The sequence below is a fragment of the Hyperolius riggenbachi genome, chromosome 4 (assembly GCF_040937935.1).
Source record: "Hyperolius riggenbachi isolate aHypRig1 chromosome 4, aHypRig1.pri, whole genome shotgun sequence".
Lineage (NCBI taxonomy): Eukaryota > Metazoa > Chordata > Amphibia > Anura > Hyperoliidae > Hyperolius > Hyperolius riggenbachi.
Genome location: NC_090649.1, coordinates 402,521,494 through 402,543,462, shown reverse-complemented (window position 1 = coordinate 402,543,462; position 21,969 = coordinate 402,521,494). Strand labels below are relative to the sequence as shown.

At 41.0% G+C, this 21,969-nt stretch overlaps 1 protein-coding gene across 2 annotated transcripts in view; it reads right to left on the bottom strand.

Moving 5' to 3' along the window:
• The window catches only part of MERTK (MER proto-oncogene, tyrosine kinase), a 172,216-nt gene that overhangs the window by 130,142 nt on the left and 20,105 nt on the right, over window positions 1–21,969 (bottom strand). For both annotated transcript variants that reach the window (XM_068232287.1, XM_068232288.1), the window contains exons 2-6: window positions 7,817–8,123; window positions 6,489–6,589; window positions 5,090–5,390; window positions 2,899–2,999; window positions 634–807 (exon numbers count right to left, since the gene is read on the bottom strand). In XM_068232287.1, coding sequence (XP_068088388.1) covers window positions 634–807; window positions 2,899–2,999; window positions 5,090–5,390; window positions 6,489–6,589; window positions 7,817–8,123 — 984 coding nt within the window. The remainder of the gene's footprint in view (window positions 1–633; window positions 808–2,898; window positions 3,000–5,089; window positions 5,391–6,488; window positions 6,590–7,816; window positions 8,124–21,969) is intronic.

Below are 21,969 nucleotides of genomic sequence, written 5' to 3'. Positions count from 1 at the left end.
ACACAAGGAGTGGGAGGTAGTGTCGGCACCACACCTGAACACGCACATTCAGCACCATTTCAGTGGCGAACAGCAGGACTGGGTGCGTTTCATTTAACTCTGATACTTTCTCCTTTCCACTTGGAGTTAAATAAAACACACCCGTCCTGCTCTTGGGTGCTGATATGATGCTGAATGTGTGTATTCAGGTTCTGAATTACATGGTGCTGAATTTGAACATCAACACTTGTGAGAGGTGCTCCAGAAGTGGAAGTTACTACATTTACATCAAACACAATCCTTGTTTTTATACTTTAAGAGTGGACTGATAAGGACTAATGACACATCTATCAGCTCTAATAAAAAGTCAAACATTTTATTTGGTGTTCAGAGATAGCACTCCAGAAGGTGGTTATATTCTGCGTTCATGTAATGGGGCATGACTTAAACTGGTTATGTAACCTAGGAAGCCTTGTTAACAGTTTACTAAGAGGATCCCTTGCACTTTGAGTAGAACATACAATCAGCCATATTTTATATGAAATCAAATATTTACATGAGTGATTCAATCAACATCTGGCTTGAGTCCCAGCATGAAGTTACTGGTATTATGATTCTGGCATGAAGTAAAAGTGCAGGTTTATATGGACTTACCTAACACATTAAGGACCGCAGGCGATACCAACGGAATGTCATTGATCCTTGTGCTGTTACGGAACCAGTATATCTCCACAGGTTCAGGGGGCCCAACAGCCTCACATGTGAGATTGAATGGGGTGTTCCTAGAGACATTTAACCTCTCTGGCTGACGAATGAAATGAGGAAGACCTAAATGAAAGGCAAAAACATCATAAGGGATCTACCTCCCAAAAGGCTGTCCATATAAAGCAGAGATTAACATTTTTTTCTAGATGAGGAGAATGAAACCAGAAATGGGAGTAATAATGTCTTTTTTATTCTGTTAAATATTGCCACTTGTCTATGTGATGCTAATGGCTTCAGGTGTTCCTAGTTCTCATGCCAAAAACAAGTGTACAGGAAGTGAAGTCAAAATGAACTTAGAACACCTGATCTGTATAATTGCTCTGCATTAGCGATTAGTAAGGAGTTAAACACAGACAATCAACACAATAGTCAATCAAGTAGAATTTTTTAATGACGTAATCAATGTCACCTTCCAGATATCTCTCATTCTAGATTTTCTGCAATAGTCTCTCTTTGTCAAGATCATTGCACCTTTGCTTGCAGCAATTTGCAATTACTAGTAGTGGGTCTCATTCTCCCTATTTAATGAGATATTATTTATTACAGAGTATATTGTCTTGTCACTTAACTGTCCCTCAAAGGGGCTCACAATTTAATTCCTACCATAGTTGTGTCTATGTATATATTGTGTAGTGTATGTATAGAAGTCTAGGGCCAATTCAGGGGGGAAGCAAATTAACTTATCTGTATGTTTTGGGGATGTGGTAGGAGACCAGAGTGCCTGGAGGAAACCTACGCAGACACGGCGAGTACATAAAACAACCCTGTGCAGATAGTGTCCTGGCTGGGATTCAAACCGAGGACCCAGCGCTGCAAGGCGAGGGTGCTAACCACTACGCCACCGTGCGTATAGAGGATATAATACAAGCAATACAACTCTAGGACAGCAGCCTGAAAAGTGAGATTCCAAAGTTCCTGAGAATATCTTGCCACATAACAAACCAACAATGATTTAGCCCAAGAGATTCAACCTACCACTGAAATGTCAGCTTGGCGCAAAGTGTACCTGTACTCATCCTGCCTACTGGCCTTTCCCAGGATCGTTATAGACAATTACCACAAACCTAAGGGGAAAACACATGCTTACCTAATAAACGTGATTTATCTACATGGCTTCTATCTTTATTCCATGTACTCTCTGGTGACCAGTGCCATAGAGAAAGATTAAGGCAGCTACACTAGAATTGCTAAAGTATCCCTGCCTCCTCACCCTGCATAACCATGCTGTTGTCTGCCTCCTTCTCCTGCCACACCCGCTTCCCACCTGATGTGACTCACAAACGTCCCAATAGTACACAGGCTGTGGTATTATTTCTGTCACAGGAAAAGCTCATCTAGGTTATTAAAACATCCACTGATCTTGTCAGCAACATCACCAGACTAGTGATGAAGACAGTTGGGCAATTTGAGCAGCTTAGAGAGGCCACCAAGGGCTGCACACACAGTTTCAGGACTACACCTCACTCTGTACACATAAGAAAGAAGGCAAACTCTGAGCTGTGTTCTCCCTCTCTTAGCTTGGTGCTCCACCCAGCAAATTTTGGTAAGCACTCAGCTGTCATTGGCTTGCCTCCTCCTATGCTGTAAGCAGAGTTGCACTGGCCCTGCATTTGCCCCATTGCGCCCCACCCGGCTACTTCTTCCTGCCACCCTGCTGGAAAAAATTTGTGGGGAAAACACTGCAGAGCAAATAGTAATTTCATTGCCAGACACAGAGAAATGATACGGTCGGTAAGATAAAAACTTGTTTTTTTTTTTTTTTTTTTTGTAAACCCGCCAGTTAAGCCAAATGAGAGCCAAACATGGTAAACAGTACTTTTTACGTTGGGGCTACATATATAGTATACCTGTACATGTATATATGTAGAAGTCACATCATACTTTGCTCTAAAAAATGATAAGCCATCAATTTGATAAAAAAAAGAAAAAAGAGAAGAACCTGCACATAATCTAATAAAGGGACAGAAAAAGAATAAGAAGGAGGGGGAACTATAATCAAAAACAGAATCCGAGCCACCTCAGGTAAGAGTACAGTATATATTATTATTATTATTATTATATTATTATTATATTAGCAACCTGTGTAATATTTTCAAAAGTTTGCTTTACTTCTCAAGATGTGGACACAGGTTAACTTTGATAGTGTGAACTTACCTTCCACTTGAATGTACATAGGATCTGAAATTATTTCTTCATCACCAACTCTTAATTTGCAGTTGTATGTGCCATTATCAGACCGCTGTACTCCCATAATGCTTAAAGTAAACAGAGAAAAGTAAATGGATTACAAGCTGATTACGCAAAATTCTCTTAAAGAACAAGCAACACCCATGCTAACCTAGACATAAAAAACACATATATAAGTAGATAAATACTACTTCTACTTGCATAACAGATGTATTGTGCTATCCACGTAATGATTCCTGTGACTTTTATAAAGGAAAAGCAGAAAATCCTATTCTAGGCGGTGGCCATCTTGCCAAGCTAATGCTGACATCATATCCTCCCTGACTCTTGTTTTCCCCCCTCCCTTCTCTTGCTCATTGTGTATTCATTAGCTGCCCTCCTCCCAGAGTCTTCAGACACTCCCACTGAGGTGTATACTAGGGACTACACTGTCTTATCCTCCAATCGCTGAGTCACCTCAGCCTTGCTTGTAAACACAAGTGAGCAGAGGTGTTTCAGATAAGAAAGCTAGGCAGGGAAATAAATGGAAGGGAAGGAATATATTATAGATAAAAAGAACTCTCAACTCTTTGGCACTGTTTGGCACTAGGGCCAGTGCTTATAAAGTATGTGATAACTCCAAACCATAACAGCAGAACAAGTTTTGCAAGTTTTGAATGCAGGATTAGCATCTTTATCACTTAATACACTCAGACCAGTTGCTGTTTTTATGGTGACAATACCGCTTTAAGGCCCATACATGTGCTAGCCTTTCTCAACCTTTTTACACTGGAGGAACCCTGCAAATAACTTTTTGATCTCAAGGAACTGCTGCAAACAAATTTTTAATCTCTAGGAACCCCTGCAATTATTCTTCCGGAGGCATGGTCTTTGAAAGTAAGTGAGGCTGTTAATTTCACTAACTCCTATCACACTGCCACTCATTATACTGTGCTCATTAATATTCTGACCCCTAATTTAGTGCTTCTTTTTACAGTATCCCCTATTATAATGTTCTCTATTATACTTCCTCCATGGTGGGGGAAATGCCAAGGAACCCCTGCAGAGTCCTCAAGGAACCCTGGTTGAGAAAGGACTTGATCCCTATGGTCACAATGCTAGGCCAAGGCTATACAGACACCTGGTGACTTGTTCTTTTTCAATGCAATGCCTGTGTGTGTGTGTGTGTGTGGGGGGGGGGGGGGTTGGTGGCAGAGGGACGATGGAGCAGCGCATGCGTGACATCACGCGGGAGCCAGGTCAGTGGGGAGAACAATGTCCTCAGTTATTGCTTAGCTACTGTAAATCGATCCGCCAGGTGGATCAATGACTGAGCAGCCAAGGTGAGGGGAGGGCAGGGCGGGGACTGCTGTACACATGCTAGATCTAGTTTCATCTTGTGTGTGTACAGGGCTTAAAGTGTACCTGAGATGGTCTATTTAAAAGATTATATCCTTAGCCGGGGCTTCCTCCAGCCCCATGAGCACCGACGGCGAGGGATGTATAGGGCTGGAGGAAGCCCCGGGTAAGTATATAATTTTTTAAATAGCCCATTTCAGGTTTACTTTAAGCCATATTGTGGTTTCACAGAAATTTAACAGACTAGAATACAGAAATACATTCACCTTCTAGCCGGTTATCCCGAGCTCAGCTCGGGGTAACCTGCACAGAAGGATTTCTCCGGCCCCGCTGGGCCAATTTTTTACAATTTTTTTTACTGCACGCAGCTTGCACTTTGCTAGCTGCGTGCATATCCCGATTGCCACCGCTCGCCGCCGATTCGCCTCTACCCGCCTCGCCGCCCCCCCCCCCCCTTCAGACCCCTTGCGCAGCCTGGCCAATCAGTGCCAGGCAGTGCTTAGGGGTGGATCGGGATTCCCTCTGACGTCCCGACGTCCATGACGTCAGTGACGTCATCCTGCCCTGCAGGAAATCCCGTTCTGAACTGGATTTCCTGCTTACTCTGATCGCCGGAGGTGATCGGAGTGGGTGGGGGGATGCCGCTTGTCAGCGGCTATCATATAGCGAGACCTGGGCTCGCTACATGATTAAAAAAAAAATTTTTTTAAAAAGTGCTGCACCGCCCCCCTGCCGTCAGAATTGGAACGGCAAGGGGGTTAAACAGTTATTTCTTCCATCTCAATATACAGTATTTCAGTATTTCCAACTCAAAATTCACCTGCAGGAAGCCAGCATGGAGGTCACCGTTCCATATGGGATTTCAAATGACTGCACGGAGATGCGATCAGAAGCATGTAATAAATTGCCGTTTTTCCACCAGGTTATTTGCTCGTCGTTGTCCAGATTAGGTACCTCAATAGAACAATTAATCTTGACATCTTTGTGCTCAGAGAGAGCGATATTGCGCACTGTGGGGTTAAATCTAATCTTTGGTACTGGAGTCGCCATGAGGTTTTCTCTGAATTGTGACGGAGCAGTGGCTGAACGCAATCTATCACCTTCTCCACCAATCTCATTATCTGCAAAATGTAAGTTAAATATGGCTATTATTGGTGATACATTGTCATAGTCAAAGGGAATTGTAGTAATCAATCAGTTGCATAAGATACACAAAATATCTGTCTCAAGTATATAACACAATCAATAAATTTGAAATAAAGCAAGTGATTATGATTAGTCGGCCAGGTGCACTTGTTTGCTGTGAACCGCAACACATGGTCTTCTAAAACATAAGCTAAGTAACTGTGAGGGCATCACTGTTCTAGGTAGAACTTTATGGAAGTTCAAAAGTTTTTCTTCATTTCTTGAAGGAGCAGCAATTAATTAATTTTCCCTAATACATATAATAAATGCATGTAAGTCCTGGAAGATCTGTAGTCTTCCTTCAGTCCCTATGCCTCAATGTGATACCATGCTTTTCACCTAAAGACAGGCCCCTGAGTGAACGGGAGACAAGTTGCGTCTGCCGGACTACGATTACCCCCAGGACTTCAGTGTGCAAAACACAGAGACTGCCATTAAGAAATGTGCATTGTGTAAAGAAACAAATATAGCAGCCTCTATATCCCTCCAGGTCAGATGCCCTTTAAAGTGTACCTGAGATGGGGCCTCTTTAAAAATGTATACATACATGGGGCTTCCTCCAGCCCCCTCTAGCCTGATTACTCCCTCGTCGTCCTCAGTCGCCTTCTCCTTTGCCCGCAACTGGCCCCGGAAAATCCTCCAGTCAGGGCTAGTTGGCACAGGCGCAGTCCGACTGGATGAGTTCCCCCGTCTCGCTCCCATCACCAGGAGCGTTCTGCGCCTTCACAGTAGTACTGCACAGGCGCAGAATGCTTCTGGTGGAATGAACATGGCGAGAGTGCGTGTGCGCGGTTGGCCCTGGACCAGAGAACTTTCCGGGGCCAATTGCGGATGGACGGGGAGTCGGAAGAGGATGGAGTGGGAGCGAATAGGGGTTGGAGGAAGTCACAGGTATGTATATTTTCTCTTTATATGCCCATCTCAGGTTCCCTTTAATTTAAAAAAAGCAATCCTCGCAGTAATACCTTATTAAAAGACTGTTGTAAGGTTTTGTGTAAATGAATACATCCAGATAGCCAACAATATGATCTTACCTTCCACATGTAAGTACATAGGATCTGATACTGTTTCTTCATCGCCAATTCTTAATTTACAGTTGTAGGTGCCACCATCAGACCATTGCACATCCACAATGCTTTAAATGGAAGAAGAAATCATATCGGATTACTAGCTTATTACAAATTCACAATCGTTTCACTGTAGATGAAATTCAATACAGCGTATCAATTAATATGCTAATCCAAATTTAAGTATTCAAGAATGTAATATGGTTTGACCCACACCTTAAAACTAAATTAGCATGACTTATCTATGTAAATTAGGGAAGGAAGGTTTGAAACTGGATGATTCCATATTTATTGGCTGACAATAAAAGATTTACTGTAAAAAGTAAGCCTACTACTATTATTATTATTATTATTAATTTAAAAAGTGTCAACATATTCCGTGGCGCTACTATGGCTCACATCCTTGTATCTGAAGAAAACCTTTTAGATCAATAGCTTACCGTTTTGAATCTTTTCAAGTTAGCCAATAAATGGTATTATCGTAATTTAAAACTTCCTGCCTTAAAGTGCCACTATCACAAAAAATAGTAAAATTTAAAATACATGTACGTATAGGTATAAAATGTACATCTCCACCAGAGTAAAATGCACTATAAATGTATTTTTTTCATACATGGCTCTCACTTACAGTAGGTACTAAAATCTGACAGGTTTTGGACTAGTCCATTTCCTTATGGGTTATTCTTAGGGTTTTCTTTATTTATAAAAGCATTTACTGTACTGTACAACAGTTGCTCAGTCTGACTGCGAAAATAGTGTTGCACGTGAGTAGAGAGGTCAGTATCTTTGCACAAATGCTTTACAGGGGTTGCTTTTGTTATGAATAAAGGAAATACTGAAAATTCCCTCATGAGGAGATGGACTGGTCCAAAATCTTTCAAATTTGACAGAATTTTATGACCTTCTGCAAGTAACAACAACATAGAAAAAAAGTAATTTATAGTTCATTTTATTCTGGAAGACTCTACTCCCTATATGTGTGTGTGCGCATGTATTTTAAATTTTACAATATTTTGTGATAGTGGCCCTTTAACTGATGGCTAACATGGTTACGATACAATACAATACTTTATTGCTACTGGTATGCAAATTAGATTACTGGCTATAGCTATCACTTACAAACTAAATATGATGGCAGTAAAAATCACATCCCCGCATTCAGGCCTCTTCTCTCCTCCGGATTTGTCTTAAGTTTTATTTCACTAACTTATTTCAAGTATTCATACAGCTAATTTTGGCCAGCTAATTAATACAGCATAAATGTAACATCAAAAAATACATTATATAACATTCACCTGCATGTAGACACCATAGAGGTCATTGCTCCATAAGGAATTTCAAATGACATCACGGAGATGTGATCAGAAGGCTGGATTAGGTTCCCATTTTTCCACCATGTTATTTTCTCTTCATTGTGCAGATTAGGAACCTCAATGGAGCAATTTATCTTGATATTGCTGTGTTGATAGTGAATAACATCTCCTTCTGTGTTACTAAATCTTATCCTTGGAACTGGTTTAGTCACTACTTCGTCTCTGAATACTGGCGATAAAGAAGCAGTGGGTGTACGCATTCCCTCATTTTCTCCCCGAATGTGATTTTCTGTAAAGGGAGAATTAAATATGGTTGATGTTGGTGTTCTTGAAACATTCCTATAATTTCACACTCTTGCTTCACATCCCAAACTAACAAAGCAGCTGAAACATTAACAGCACAACACCAATGTAATATAAAGTCTGAACAACTAATGGCACAATTAAAATGTGCCCTAAATAAATGGATACTCAGGTGGCCTACTCGAGTGCTCAATCTGCCCACCTACTGCATCGATTTCTAGCAGATTTGATCATAGTGATCAAATCAGCCAGATATCAACACGAAAAATTTGATTTCCTTAATCCATATCAATCAATGTTCAGTCTTAACATTTTCACCATTAGATTGTAAAAAAAATGTTAATATTACATTGATTGCATTAGGTCAATGTATGCATAGTATATGAACAATGTGCCACTCTATCACGTAAGATAATTATAGTCTAGATCAGTGGTCCTCAAAACGAAGGCCTGCAGGCCAAATGCGGCCCCCTGAGGCTTTTTTACCGACCCTTCACACACAAAATGTATTACATACAGATGTGGCCCGCTGCATCTTTAAATATAGGTGGCTGCATATATAATAGCAGAGCTGGCACTACCCTTCCACTTGGAAGCCAGGAAGCAATCATTATCTGGCTTCCAATCCTAGGTATGTTTCACTGTCTGGCGCACAAAAACGTATTCGGAACTGCATGCATGTGTGTGCCCAAGTGTAGGGGTGGATCATTTGCAATTCATGTAATTACTAGAGACAGGGGGTAGTTTTGGGGGGAGGGGGTTGTGACATTATGGCTCACATATGACTTGCTATGGTATGGTCTCAATGTCTGCACTTGCTCCGTTGGTGGCATAATAACTGCACTTGCTGAGTTGGGGGAGGCATTCTATCTGAACATGCTGACATGCTGAGACATCAGGCTGAACTTGTTAGTAGGATGCTGTCTGCAAAACCTAGGTTCAGTGTAATGTTTTTTCTACATCATTTTATGTATACTCCGCCCCCCTCCCCCCCCCCCCCCCCCCCAGCAATATGAAGTATTTTGACCTGGCCCTTGACCGAAAAAGTTTGGGGACCCCTGCTCTAGATGTATCATGTCATAACAATTGTCTTCCTCCATTTGGCTTATTTCCCAGATTTTTATTTTATTATGTATATAGAACTTGGAAACATCCAAAGGAGTATAATAAAAGGCATAATGTGAACTGAATTTCCTATTGTTCTTGCAAATTACTACATAAGGGAAGACACTGAAATATAGGACTATAAAGTGTACTCTACTTGGTGTGGGGGGTGAGGTCTTCTTAGATTTGGCAGTAGGTGGATTTTATCCATTTTATAGCATAACCTTCAACACTTTAAAAGGAATATTTTGCACTGCAAGCAAATCTCTATTACAAACGAGTGGTCTATCTAACACAGCCAAAAGCTCACATACTACTGAAAGCACTGTAAACCACTAAATAGTAGTTATGTCTTTGAACCGAGGATGGAAACTAAAGCAAGCATGAGTGGTATGTGTAGTCTTTAGTGGGAATCAAATCAAATATCACAAAGCTAGTAAGAAAGTAATGTAGTGAAAAACATGTTGTCTCAATACTTTTTGAAAAATGTCATACCAAAATGCAGCAATATGTCACAGCAATGCTAAAACCAGTAACAGAGCAAATAGTCACATTAGGTGGGCTACTCATACCTATATACATTCATATAGAAGTAGTAGACAGCCTCTAAAAAAACTATCACACAGAGATAATAGGCAAGTCAGTTGCTTTATTTTTGGTCAAATAATTCAATGTAAACAGTATATAATAATAATAATAATAACAACAACAACAGGGAAGGTCATCTCCTGTTTTCTAATTGCAACACAGCAGCTAATTAGAGACTCCAACTAAAACTAGGCTGTGGTCTGTTGTATGATATTTCTACACTCATCACCTAGCATAAAAAACAAAACAAGAAAAAACATTTTAATAAAAAAAAAAAAATATTAGCAGTAACATTTGGTTCCGACTGGTATAGTTCACATCTTTCAACAAACACTTAAAGCAGATCGAACTCTTGCACAGCACACAATGAAAAGACTTTATTCCGCATATTCTGAAGATCTTTGTGTCTCTATAGGTGTGTGCACACGCACTACCAAATGCAACGACGGGCCCGCCGGACCCTCCCCCTGGGCGGTCTTTAGTCGACAGTATGCACGTGTGTACGCGCTGTCGGCGGACTGATAAGGCTGTTTCTGAATGATTCGTCGACAGTGCGTACACACGTGCATACTGTCGGCTAAAGACCGTCCAGCGGGAGGGTCCAGCAGACCCGTCGTTGCATTTGGTAGTGCGTGTGTACGCACCTTATTTTCTGTGTTTGTTTAGACAGATTAGATTGATTAGAAGAGAAACCACCCAAACTAATTACCTTATATAAGTATTGAGATTGATATACAGTTAGGAAGACTAGGTTCAAGTTTTAAGCCGCATCTACACGATCCGATTCTTTGTGCGATTCGATTACAATTCTATTTACGATCCGATTAAATCCGACATGTCCGATCGCGATTCGATTTGATTCAATACGATTTGCCATTGTTTTGCAATGGAAAATCGAATTGAATTGAATTGAATCCTGATCGGACATGTCGGATTTAATCGGATCATAAATAGAACCGTAATCGAATCGCACAAAGAATCAGATCGTGTAGATTGGGCTTTAGGCCAGACATTAGATTTAAGGTTAGTGAAGTACTTTTGATTAGGTCGTTAGGATTTGAGGGGAAAGGGTTAAAATTAGGCACAAGTTACAGTTAGGCCTGTTTCCACTGCTGAGATGCGATTGCGCCTCATATAGCCACAGATGACTTCGGGTTTTCTTTCAGAAGTCTGGATGCAGGCTGCCTGTTACTGCCTACGGGAATTGGATGCGTGCTGCAGCATGCATCCGACTCTTTTACCAGGTCGCATAGCATCGCAAAATTTGCATGCAATGGAAACTACTCCATTGACATGCAATAGCTTCAGTTTTGATGCGATGAGATTTTGCGACTAGTGGAAACGGGCCCTTGACGTTTTTGGAGGGAGATCTTTATGAGGCCTAGCATTAAAGTAAGCCTGATCTAAACTATCCTTCACGTAATGTGTTAAGTGCTGTATAAAGTATAAATAATAGTATAACGTGTAAGTATAAATAATATCATTTCACTACTGCGTACTGTGATCTTACCTAGGTGTCCACAGTTGCAGAATGTATTGTCTGTGTATCACGGGAGACCGCCATCTTGCTCTCTGCAAATTCTAAAAGTCATACTACCTCAATCAACTATTCGCATCTCATTGATCATCCCTAGCAGTCGCTTATGTCAAGCTATTTAACCTTCTAGTTAAAGCAAAATCCAGTTTTGTAATACAATTGTCAAATATATAGGTTCTGTACAATACTTTTTATAATTTAAAGTTATGAAAAATGATCTTGCTGTTTAAGTTTTCACCCAGCTCCATGGATGGTCAGCTGAAATGGAGGTTCTTTGCAACTATAGCAACAGTATTGTGTTTGCAGTGCAGACTCTCTGTAAATTCCCACCTTGCTGGCAGCGTAATTAGCTTTATATTAGACAAGATTAGCGCTCAACAGGACTAACTGAACTTAAGCCACATATATATCCAATGCCGTATTTTCCCAGTGGCTCAAGTAAATACAATAAAATTGCATTCAAAGAAATGGCCTAGTTTCCAGGACCTAAACTTAAAACAATGTGTCAGATTTTCACCTCACTTCCCACAAGTTTTGTGCGGGGTGTGAATGAGTTAGTTAGTTGTCCACCACAAATTATTGCATAATTATTATTCAGCTAAAGGTCCAAGTTATAGAGTCCTAAAAATGAAAACAGTCTTAATTTCAATAAAAGTTCTTAGTTGATGTGCTTGAATCCTTGATGACCCTTCAAACGCTATCCTTACTACAGAAAAACGATTATGCTCACCAGATTTCAATGCCAATTGCAACAGTTGGCATCAAACACGAGCGGCCCAGCCAGTGAATCTCATCAGCTCCTCCAATGTGTCTCCAACCATATGCAGGTCATATAGGAAAGGAAAGGAAGTCTCTATGGCGTAGTATGTTTATTTTCTCACCGCAAAGTGCTCAGCACACACTGCCTCACATTCCGTGACCCAGCACCATATCATCCTCCTCATACAAATATTCCTAAACTGCAACAGGTGGGTATAGTAGAGTATAGTAACATTGGCTCGCAATGATTTTTTTAATATTTTTAGGACGCAATTGGGAACGGCAATGATGGCAATGCAGGCGTGACGTTGCTGTATCCTGGATACATAGGGAGGACGCAACGCTGCTCGTCTGAGCTGTTCCGTATTGCGAAGGGAGGTGACGGCAAGTAGTCACCATGACGATTGGGCTGTCTCTGCTTACGCATCGCAGGGAGCTCGGCGGCCAATCACAAGTTAGAGGGAAGGGGTGGCGTTTAGTTGCCTAGGTAGCTGAGAAACCCCAGCGTACGTTGAGTGAAAACCTGGGCAGCCTATCCAGTTGGCTGTAGGATATACGGAGTTGGTGGGCGGCACCTTAACATGCTGGAATTCGAGTCACCATTTGTATATAAAGCGTCCCCTCTGGTGGTTGGTCATGCCCCTGATGAGTTATTTATGACGAAACTAGTAGGGCGGAGCCTAACCACAGAGGGAGACGCTGTGCCACGTGGATGTTCTTATCTGATATGCGCAATTTTATCCGTCTTTTGTAAGTGCAGTTTTAATTATTTTTACCTGGAATTAAACAGTATTATGCTATGCGAGTCTCTGTCTAAGTTTAAAGGTGCTGTGGAGTCACATATGCTGGAGTAACAGATTCAAGCTGGTTTAACAACTATTGATGCTGGTCTAGTGTGGTCAGCCACATAGTCTGGTAAGAGGCCACCTGTTGCAGTTTAGGAATATTTGTATGAGGAGGATGATATGGTGCTGGGTCACGGAATGTGAGGCAGTGTGTGCTGAGCACTTTGCGGTGAGAAAATAAACATACTACGCCATAGAGATTTCCTTTCCTATATGACCTGCATATGGTTGGAGACACATTGGAGGAGCTGATGAGATTCACTGGCTGGGCCGCTCGTGTTTGATGCCAACTGTTGCAATTGGCATTAAAATCTGGTGAGCATAATCGTTTTTCTGTAGTAAGGATAGCGTTTGAAGGGTCATCAAGGATTCAAGCACATCAACTAAGAACTTTTATTGAAATTAAGACTGTTTTCATTTTTAGGACTCTATAACTTGGACCTTTAGCTGAATAATAATTATGCAATAATTTATGGTGGACACTTAACTAACCCATTCACACCCCGCACAAAACTTGTGGGAAGTGAGGTGAAGGTCTGACACATTGTTTTAAGTTTAGGTCCTGGAAACTAGGCCATTTCTTTGAATGCAATTTTATTGTATTTACTTGAGCCACTGGGAAAATACGGCATTGGATATATATGTGGCTTAAGTTCAGTTAGTCCTGTTGAGCGCTAATCTTGTCTAATATACATTTTTATACTTAGGGCATACACCCCTTGTTGATTACAGCGCACCAGGCAAAGGAACATATATCGCTGTATATTGGTGATTACACCCATATCTTTTGCCTTGAGGAGCGCACTTTTCTACCCATCTAACATTTTATATATTTAGTGTATTTGTTCGGTGCTGCAAACTCAATCTATCATGGAATTGTTTGATATGAGGAATAGAAGTATCATTGATCTTGACAGGATATTTGTTAAGGAGCCCGACCCTAATCATGTAACTATGGATGGTATGTTTAGGCAATTACAAAACCTCATAGTCAAAGAAACTAATGCATGGTGGGACCTAGCGAGCCTCAAAAAAGGTGCAGCAGAGGACATTATTCCCAGAAGGTATAGATGGGATATACTCCCGAATGATGGAGAAGAAAACGATGAAAATGATAGAGAGCTGGGAGAATTCTTAAATACTTGTGGAATAAACCTGCTTAAATTATTAACTAAAAGAAAGCAGAGTAGATTAGATCGGTTGGGAAAGGAGATAGATGCTATTAAGGAAAGAATGGAAGGATTGCAAACAGAGGAGAATTTTGTCAACAATGCCAACATTTTGAGTAAGATTATACAAAAAAATGAAAAAGAGGTCAGCGAACTACGTATTCACCGCTTCCAGAATGACTGGCAGGAATATATGAAAAAGACAGCATATAAATGGCAGGTAGAACAAAACAAACGACAGGTTAGAGAACAGGAGGAGGAAGAAAAAAAGAAATGCAGTAGGTGTTAACTATAACCCAATAGTACAACGGCCTCAACCACCAGTGGACTGTAATAGTAGAAGTGAGGAAGATCCATATTCACGACATCTCCATGGGAGATTTATAAATCAAGATAGACATACCTATCCCTCACCAAATAGGACAGACACCAGGACCCCTATTGAAGGAAGGTGGGAGCCAGTAAGATCAAATAGAGGAAGGCCAGGTCCCAGGGGTGGAAGAGGACATAACCCCAAGCAATACACATATGATCAACCCAAACAATTGCCCATTAGAAGAAACAGTCCCCCCAGAAGAGAACCAGCAAAAGGTAGCTGGCAGGAGAGAGAGAGATGGGGAGACTATCCACCCACATACAACCGGTTTGAACCCCTTAATAGAGAGACAGAGGAGACCATCCATCATCATTTTTTAGGGGGGAAGGGAGAAATCACTGGCAAGATGTAGAATACCACATGAGGAACACACAAAAAAGGGAAATAGAAGAGGAAGAACAGGGGGGAGATCAGAAAAGAAGAAGAGAGTAGCAGGGAAAGGAATATTTAATATCAGTGGGGTCCCATTGACAAAGTCAGAAATGAAGATCCTGGATAAGGGATTGAAATATGCCCCCACACAGGGATTAAACAAATTCGATGCATACATTAATGTACATAAATATGTCAGGAAACTTAACATTAAAAAATATTTTCTGTCCAAGGAAGGGCCCACTGCCAGAACTAACAGTGGTGAGGCTTCCTCCGAGTTCTTACATACTCATTTAAGGAATAAGTCCACATTCAACCCCCCGGACCAATCCAGGGATGGGACCATACAGAATTTTAAAAATATGGTGTTAAAGGATCTTGAAAACATTCAAAGTAAGAGAAACAATAGAGAATTAGAACAGATCCACCAATTAAGTAAGAAGAAAGGAGTGCTGATTAGACCAGCTGACAAGGGGGGAGGGGTGGTTATTATGAATGAACAGCAATACAAGCAGGAAATGAGGAAAATTGTTGATGATAGGACAACATACATGAAGTTAAAAGGGGACCCCACTGGAAATTATAAAGAAATATTGAGGAAGATTCTGAGAAGGGGCCTTGATCTGGGTATTCTGAGGGATGCGGAGTTCAAGTACCTTATGATTGACGCCCCTAGGGTTCCCGTTATGTACATTAACCCAAAAATTCATAAGGACCTAAATTCTCCACCTGGAAGGCCCATTGTTAGTGGGATTGGGTCCTTAAACCAAAGAATTGGGGAATACATAGACACATTTTTACAGTCGGTGGTGCAGACATTACCCCGTCTTTTAAGAGATACGAAGCATTTCCTGCAGACTATTAATGGACTCCAAGTTAATGATAATTGTTTGCTAGTGACGGCAGATGTAACTTCACTGTACACAATCATCCCCCACAATGAGGCCCTTAGAGCTGCGAAACAGGCTTTGGTAGACCAAGATGTCCTTGGTAGGCAACAAATTGAGTTTATTTTACAGCTATTAGAATTTTCCCTCACCCACAATTATTTTTGGTATGGGGGAGAATTTTTCCTACAGACCTTGGGCTGTGCCATGGGGGCAAAATATGCCCCCAGCGTGGCAAATATTTTTATGGACCAATGGGAGAGAAGTGTAATAGCTCACCCTCGGAGTTCCAAAGTGACTAAATGGCAGCGGTTTATAGACGACCTGTTCTGGATATGGGAAGGAACTGAGGAGGAATTGTATGAATTTGTGGGTTGGCTCAATCAAAATGAATTGGGTATCCAATTAACCTGTAAAAATGGAAGAGTTGAGCTAGATTTTCTTGATATAGTCCTTATGAAGAGGGATGGGGTATTGGGTACAAAAACATTTTTCAAGAAAACGGACAGAAACTCTTATATACTGGTTGATAGTTGTCACCACCCCAAATGGTTGCAAAATATACCAAAGGGGCAGTTCTGTAGAATTCGCAGGAACTGCTCGAGCGATGCTGATTATATTACCCAAACAGGGATGTTGATAGATAAATTTGTGGAAAAAGGGTATAAACGGAATGAATTAGAAAGAATTGCGGAGGAAGTTCTACAAAATAACAGAGAAATGTATTTGATAGATATAAACAGAGAGAACCATGGACATAATGACTTTGGACACGCAATACTTCTGGATTACAACTCCCAGTACAGGGAAGTTGAAAACGTAATCAGGAGGCACTGGAGTCTGCTGAGAAATGATCTGATCCTAGGGGCTGCACTACCGACTAAACCCAGATTTATTTACAGACGGGCAGATCATTTACAGAGACAACTGGTTAGAACGTTCATTGAGGGTCCAAGAATCGCCAATAAAACTGACATGTGGGGCCAAACTGTTTTTTTCCCTTGTGGGCGTTGTACTACATGTGAGAGAGCACAGGGGATTAGGACTCAGACCACAATTAGTAAAGTGACTGGTAGAAGTCATAAGATTCGTCAGTTCGTCCACTGCTTCAGCACACATGTGGTTTATCTGTTGGGGTGCCCGTGTGGGCTGCAGTATGTGGGAAGAACCAAAAGGACACTTAAGACACGGGTGGGAGAGCACATCAATGATATCTTGAGGGGCTTTCAAGGACATAGTGTGTCCAAACATTTAAGTGAGGCTCACGATAGGGACCCCAGTGTGATAACTTTTCAGGGGGTACAAAAATTAGTCACTAAATGGAGAGGGTGCCACAAAGTTAGAGAAATTTCCAAAATGGAAACCCGTTGGATTTACGAGTTAAAAACAATGACACTGGGGGGGTTGAATGTGGAATTGGACATTAATTGCTTTATTTCTGATGATTAGTTTTGTGTATGTTATCACTATGATGTGTGGTTATTACAAAGAACAATATATATGTTAAGGTGAGCACACGAACCTGGTTATTAGTCTGATTAGGGAAGTAAATTGCTATAAGATTATAATGAATTGGTGGCAGTTAAGGGACCGGTTGGGGAGTAAGAATAAGCGTAGGGGTAAGTGGGTACCCAATCTCTATATGGAGGTTGATTGTGTTCTACTTGAGGAAATAATAAATTTAAGATCACTCATAGTAGAGTATAGTAACATTTGCTCGCAATGATTTTTTTAATACTTTTAGGACGCAATTGGGAACGGCAATGATGGCAATGCAGGCGTGACGTTGCTGTATCCTGGATACATAGGGAGGATGCAACGCTGCTGGTCTGAGCTGTTCCGTATTGCAGAGGGAGGTGACGGCAAGTAGTCACCATGACGATTGGGCTGTCTCTGCTTACGCATCGCAGGGAGCTCGGCGGCCAATCACAAGTTAGAGGGAAGGGGTGGCGTTTAGTTGCCTAGGTAGCTGAGAAACCCCAGCGTACGTTGAGTGAAAACCTGGGCAGCCTATCCAGTTGGCTGTAGGATATACGGAGTTGGTGGGCGGCACCTTAACATGCTGGAATTCGAGTCACCATTTGTATATAAAGCGTCCCCTCTGGTGGTTGGTCATGCCCCTGATGAGTCATTTATGACAAAACTAGTAGGGAGGAGCCTAATCACAGAGGGAGACGCTGTGCCACGTGGATGTTCTTATCTGATATGCGCAATTTTATCCGTCTTTTGTGAGTGCACTTTTAATTATTTTTACCTGGAATTAAACAGTATTATGCTATGTGAGTCTCTGTCTAAGTTTAAAGGTGCTGTGGAGTCACATATGCTGGAGTAACAGATTCAAGCTGGTTTAACAACTATTGATGCTGGTCTAGTGTGGTCAGCCACATAGTCTGGTAAGAGGCCACCTGTTGCAGTTTAGGAATATTTGTATGAGGAGGATGATATGGTGCTGGGTCACGGAATGTGAGGCAGTGTGTGCTGAGCACTTTGCGGTGAGAAAATAAACATACTACGCCATAGAGACTTCCTTTCCTTTCCTATATGACCTGCATATGGTTGGAGACACATTGGAGGAGCTGATGAGATTCACTGGCTGGGCCGCTCGTGTTTGATGCCAACTGTTGCAATTGGCATTGAAATCTGGTGAGCATAATCGTTTTTCTGTAGTAAGGATAGCGTTTGAAGGGTCATCAAGGATTCAAGCACATCAACTAAGAACTTTTATTGAAATTAAGACTGTTTTCATTTTTAGGACTCTATAACTTGGACCTTTAGCTGAATAATAATTATGCAATAATTTATGGTGGACACTTAACTAACCCATTCACACCCCGCACAAAACTTGTGGGAAGTGAGGTGAAGGTCTGACACATTGTTTTAAGTTTAGGTCCTGGAAACTAGGCCATTTGTTTGAATGCAATTTTTTTGTATTTACTTGAGCCACTGGGAAAATACGGCATTGGATATATATGTGGCTTAAGTTCAGTTAGTCCTGTTGAGCGCTAATCTTGTCTAATATACATTTTTGTACTTAGGGCATACACCCCTTGTTGATTACAGCGCACCAGGCAAAGGAACATATATCGCTGTATATTGGTGATTACACCCATATCTTTTGCCTTGAGGAGCGCACTTTTCTACCCATCAAACAGCGTAATTAGCTGCATAGAGCAGAAGCCATTGTTCGGGCTGTTTTATACCTAAAAGTGGTATTGCTATTGGAGGGATTTTCAAGTGATTTTATAATGATTTGGTGTCAAATAGCCCATAGGATTTCATTGTCTAGGTGCTATTCAAAACACTGGGAGGCCCTGGTGATCAAAAAGCTCTTTGAGTGCTCTTGGGGTGAAACAGCCCTTAAAGGTGCATACACACGTCGGATTTTTGCAAACGACCGGTCGTTTGGACGTTTGAACGTCCGGTCGTTTGGATGTCAAATCGGGCGTGTGTACGTACGGTCATTCATCTGATAATACTGGTTTTGACGGATCTGCTTGGCGGATCATTCAAATCCAGTCTTATCAGGTGAACGACCGACCGCACACACACCCGATTTGACGTCCAAGCGACCGGACATTCAAACGTCCAAACAACCGGTCGTTTGCAAAAATCCGACATGTGTATGAGCCTTAACTCCTTTGAGAATCCGGCACTAATGTATTGATTGACAGAAAACTTTGATAGCAACACTATGAAATGTCTGTATTTAATTTGCACATAAAATCAAAGTAAGCAAGCAAAAACAAGGTTTGTTAATATGGTAATTCTTGCAATGTTGCAAACCAAATGGAATTAATTTGTCACGACCAACGTAATTTCTTGTAACAGCTGCTGCACTGGCATGCTTGACTGTAATTGCATGGGATGCATAACATGTAAAAGAAGAGTGAGTGTGTGTGGGGGTTGTAAACCTTTCAAGGTGGGACAGAGAATATCCAAAGAAAGTCCTACTTGGCCAAACTCATTTTCCTCTAAGACAGGGGTCTGGGGGAGATTACCGTACCTACAAATGTTCAATTGTTACTTGCTCTCACCATAAATGGTCAGGTCACATGGCAACTACTGAATGTCTGTTAAAGCCCTTTTATTCAGCTGAGCTCAGACTCCAAGGATTTCATTTGAATCCATTTATATTAATACTATACATTTTCTTGTATTATGTGACTAGAAAATAATTGCAGTCCCTTAAGACGTCTTATCAGGAGCTGTTATAACCAACATAAAATAATTTAGGGCAAAGTTCTGCTAATCTACTTCCTTAAAAGGACACAGCTCCACAATACCTGCATCTGAATGATGACACAGAAGCAATCAACTTGGATGAGACTTTATCAATAGAAGCCTCCATGTGTTTATTATTATTATTACTGTCATGTGTAGATTGTGCCCTTCTGTGGAGAGATGAATGCATAGTACATAAAGTCTACAGAAGAGCCTGAAAGCCCAGTGCTGAATGATCTGAAAGTTTCTGGGATGTTGGTTCTGTGGTCAATCAGATAACAGCCTAATAATGTCTTCCAGTGGAAAAGCTCATGTGATCACACATTTCCCTCACATACTGAGCTACAAGAGAGTGAGTGAACTGAAATTCTCCTTATTTCTAGAGACAAAGGCCCATATGCAATTAACTTTTTCTCCTCAGTTTTCTCCTAGGTGATATTTTCTAACTTATTCATAAAATGTCTTTAAAACCACCAGCAAGCAAGAAAATGCGCAAAACAATTTTGATGGAACCTTTTCACTAACTTTTGGGCACTTTTTCAATTGTAAAATGCTTAACAGTTATTTTAAAGAGAAATATGAAAATGATCTCTTAGGAGATAACTTAGGAGTAAAAGTTAATTGCTTATGGCCCCAAATCTTTAAAACCGCATCAATTCAAAATGATGGACTTTAAGAAATTGTAATAGACCTTGATATAAGTCATACTACTTTTTTAATTTGAATTTAGTTCTATTTTAAAGTACAACTTTCTCCATAAGATTTTTTTTTTTAAAAGGACTGCAGAACAAACGCACTGAAATAGTAACTAACATCAGTCAAGGTCCCATGTACAAGTTAATAGCTAACTAGTATCAATCCTTTTACACTAGATCAACCAAAGACAGACTGATGCCACCTTCTGAAAAATAAAAAAGTGATAAGAAACCACTGCTGTGTGACTGATAACTTTTCAATAGAATAGACTGAGGTTCCTGTATATAAAGAGGCAAAAAAAAGTCCAGATAATTCTCCCTGTTACTGTGCACACTTCTAGTGTCAGCAGCATAATTGCAGCTCCCATGCAGGCTAAAAAAAATCATCCAGTGGGAATCAATGCTGGTGCAAACCAAGAGCGCTTTTATAAAGGCTAGCACTTTAAAAAGCACTTACCATAGTTAATGTACAGGTCCTTCTCAAAAAATTAGCATGTTGTGATAAAGTTCATTATTTTCTGTAATGTACTGATAAACATTAGACTTTCATATATTTTAGATTCATTACACACAACTGAAGTAGTTCAAGCCTTTTATTGTTTTAATATTGATGATTTTGGCATACAGCTCCTGAAAACCCAAAATGCCTATCTCAAAAAATTAGCATATTTCATCCGACCAATAAAAGAAAAGTGTTTTTAAAACAAAAAAAGTCAACCTTCAAATAATTATGTTCAGTTTTGCACTCAATACTTGGTCGGAAATCCTTTTGCAGAAATTACTGCTTCAATGCGGCGTGGCATAGAGGCAATCAGCCTGTGGCACTGCTCGGGTGTTATGGAGGCCCAGGATGCTTCGATAGCGGCCTTAAGCTCATCCAGAGTGTTGGGTCTTGCGTCTCTCAACTTTCTCTTCACAATATCCCACAGATTCTCTATGGGGTTCAGGTCAGGAGAGTTGGCAGGCCAATTGAGCACAGTAATACCATGGTCAGTAAACCATTTACAAGTGGTTTTGGCACTGTGAGCAGGTGCCAGGTCGTGCTGAAAAATGAAATCTTCATCTCCATAAAGCTTTTCAGCAGATGGAAGCATGAAGTGCTCAAAAATCTCCTGATAGCTAGCTGCATTGACCCTGCCCTTGATAAAACACAGTGGACCAACACCAGCAGCTGACATGGCACCTCAGACCATCACTGACTGTAGGTACTTGACACTGGACTTCAGGCATTTTGGCATTTCCCTCTCCCCAGTCTTCCTCCAGACTCTGGCACCTTGAT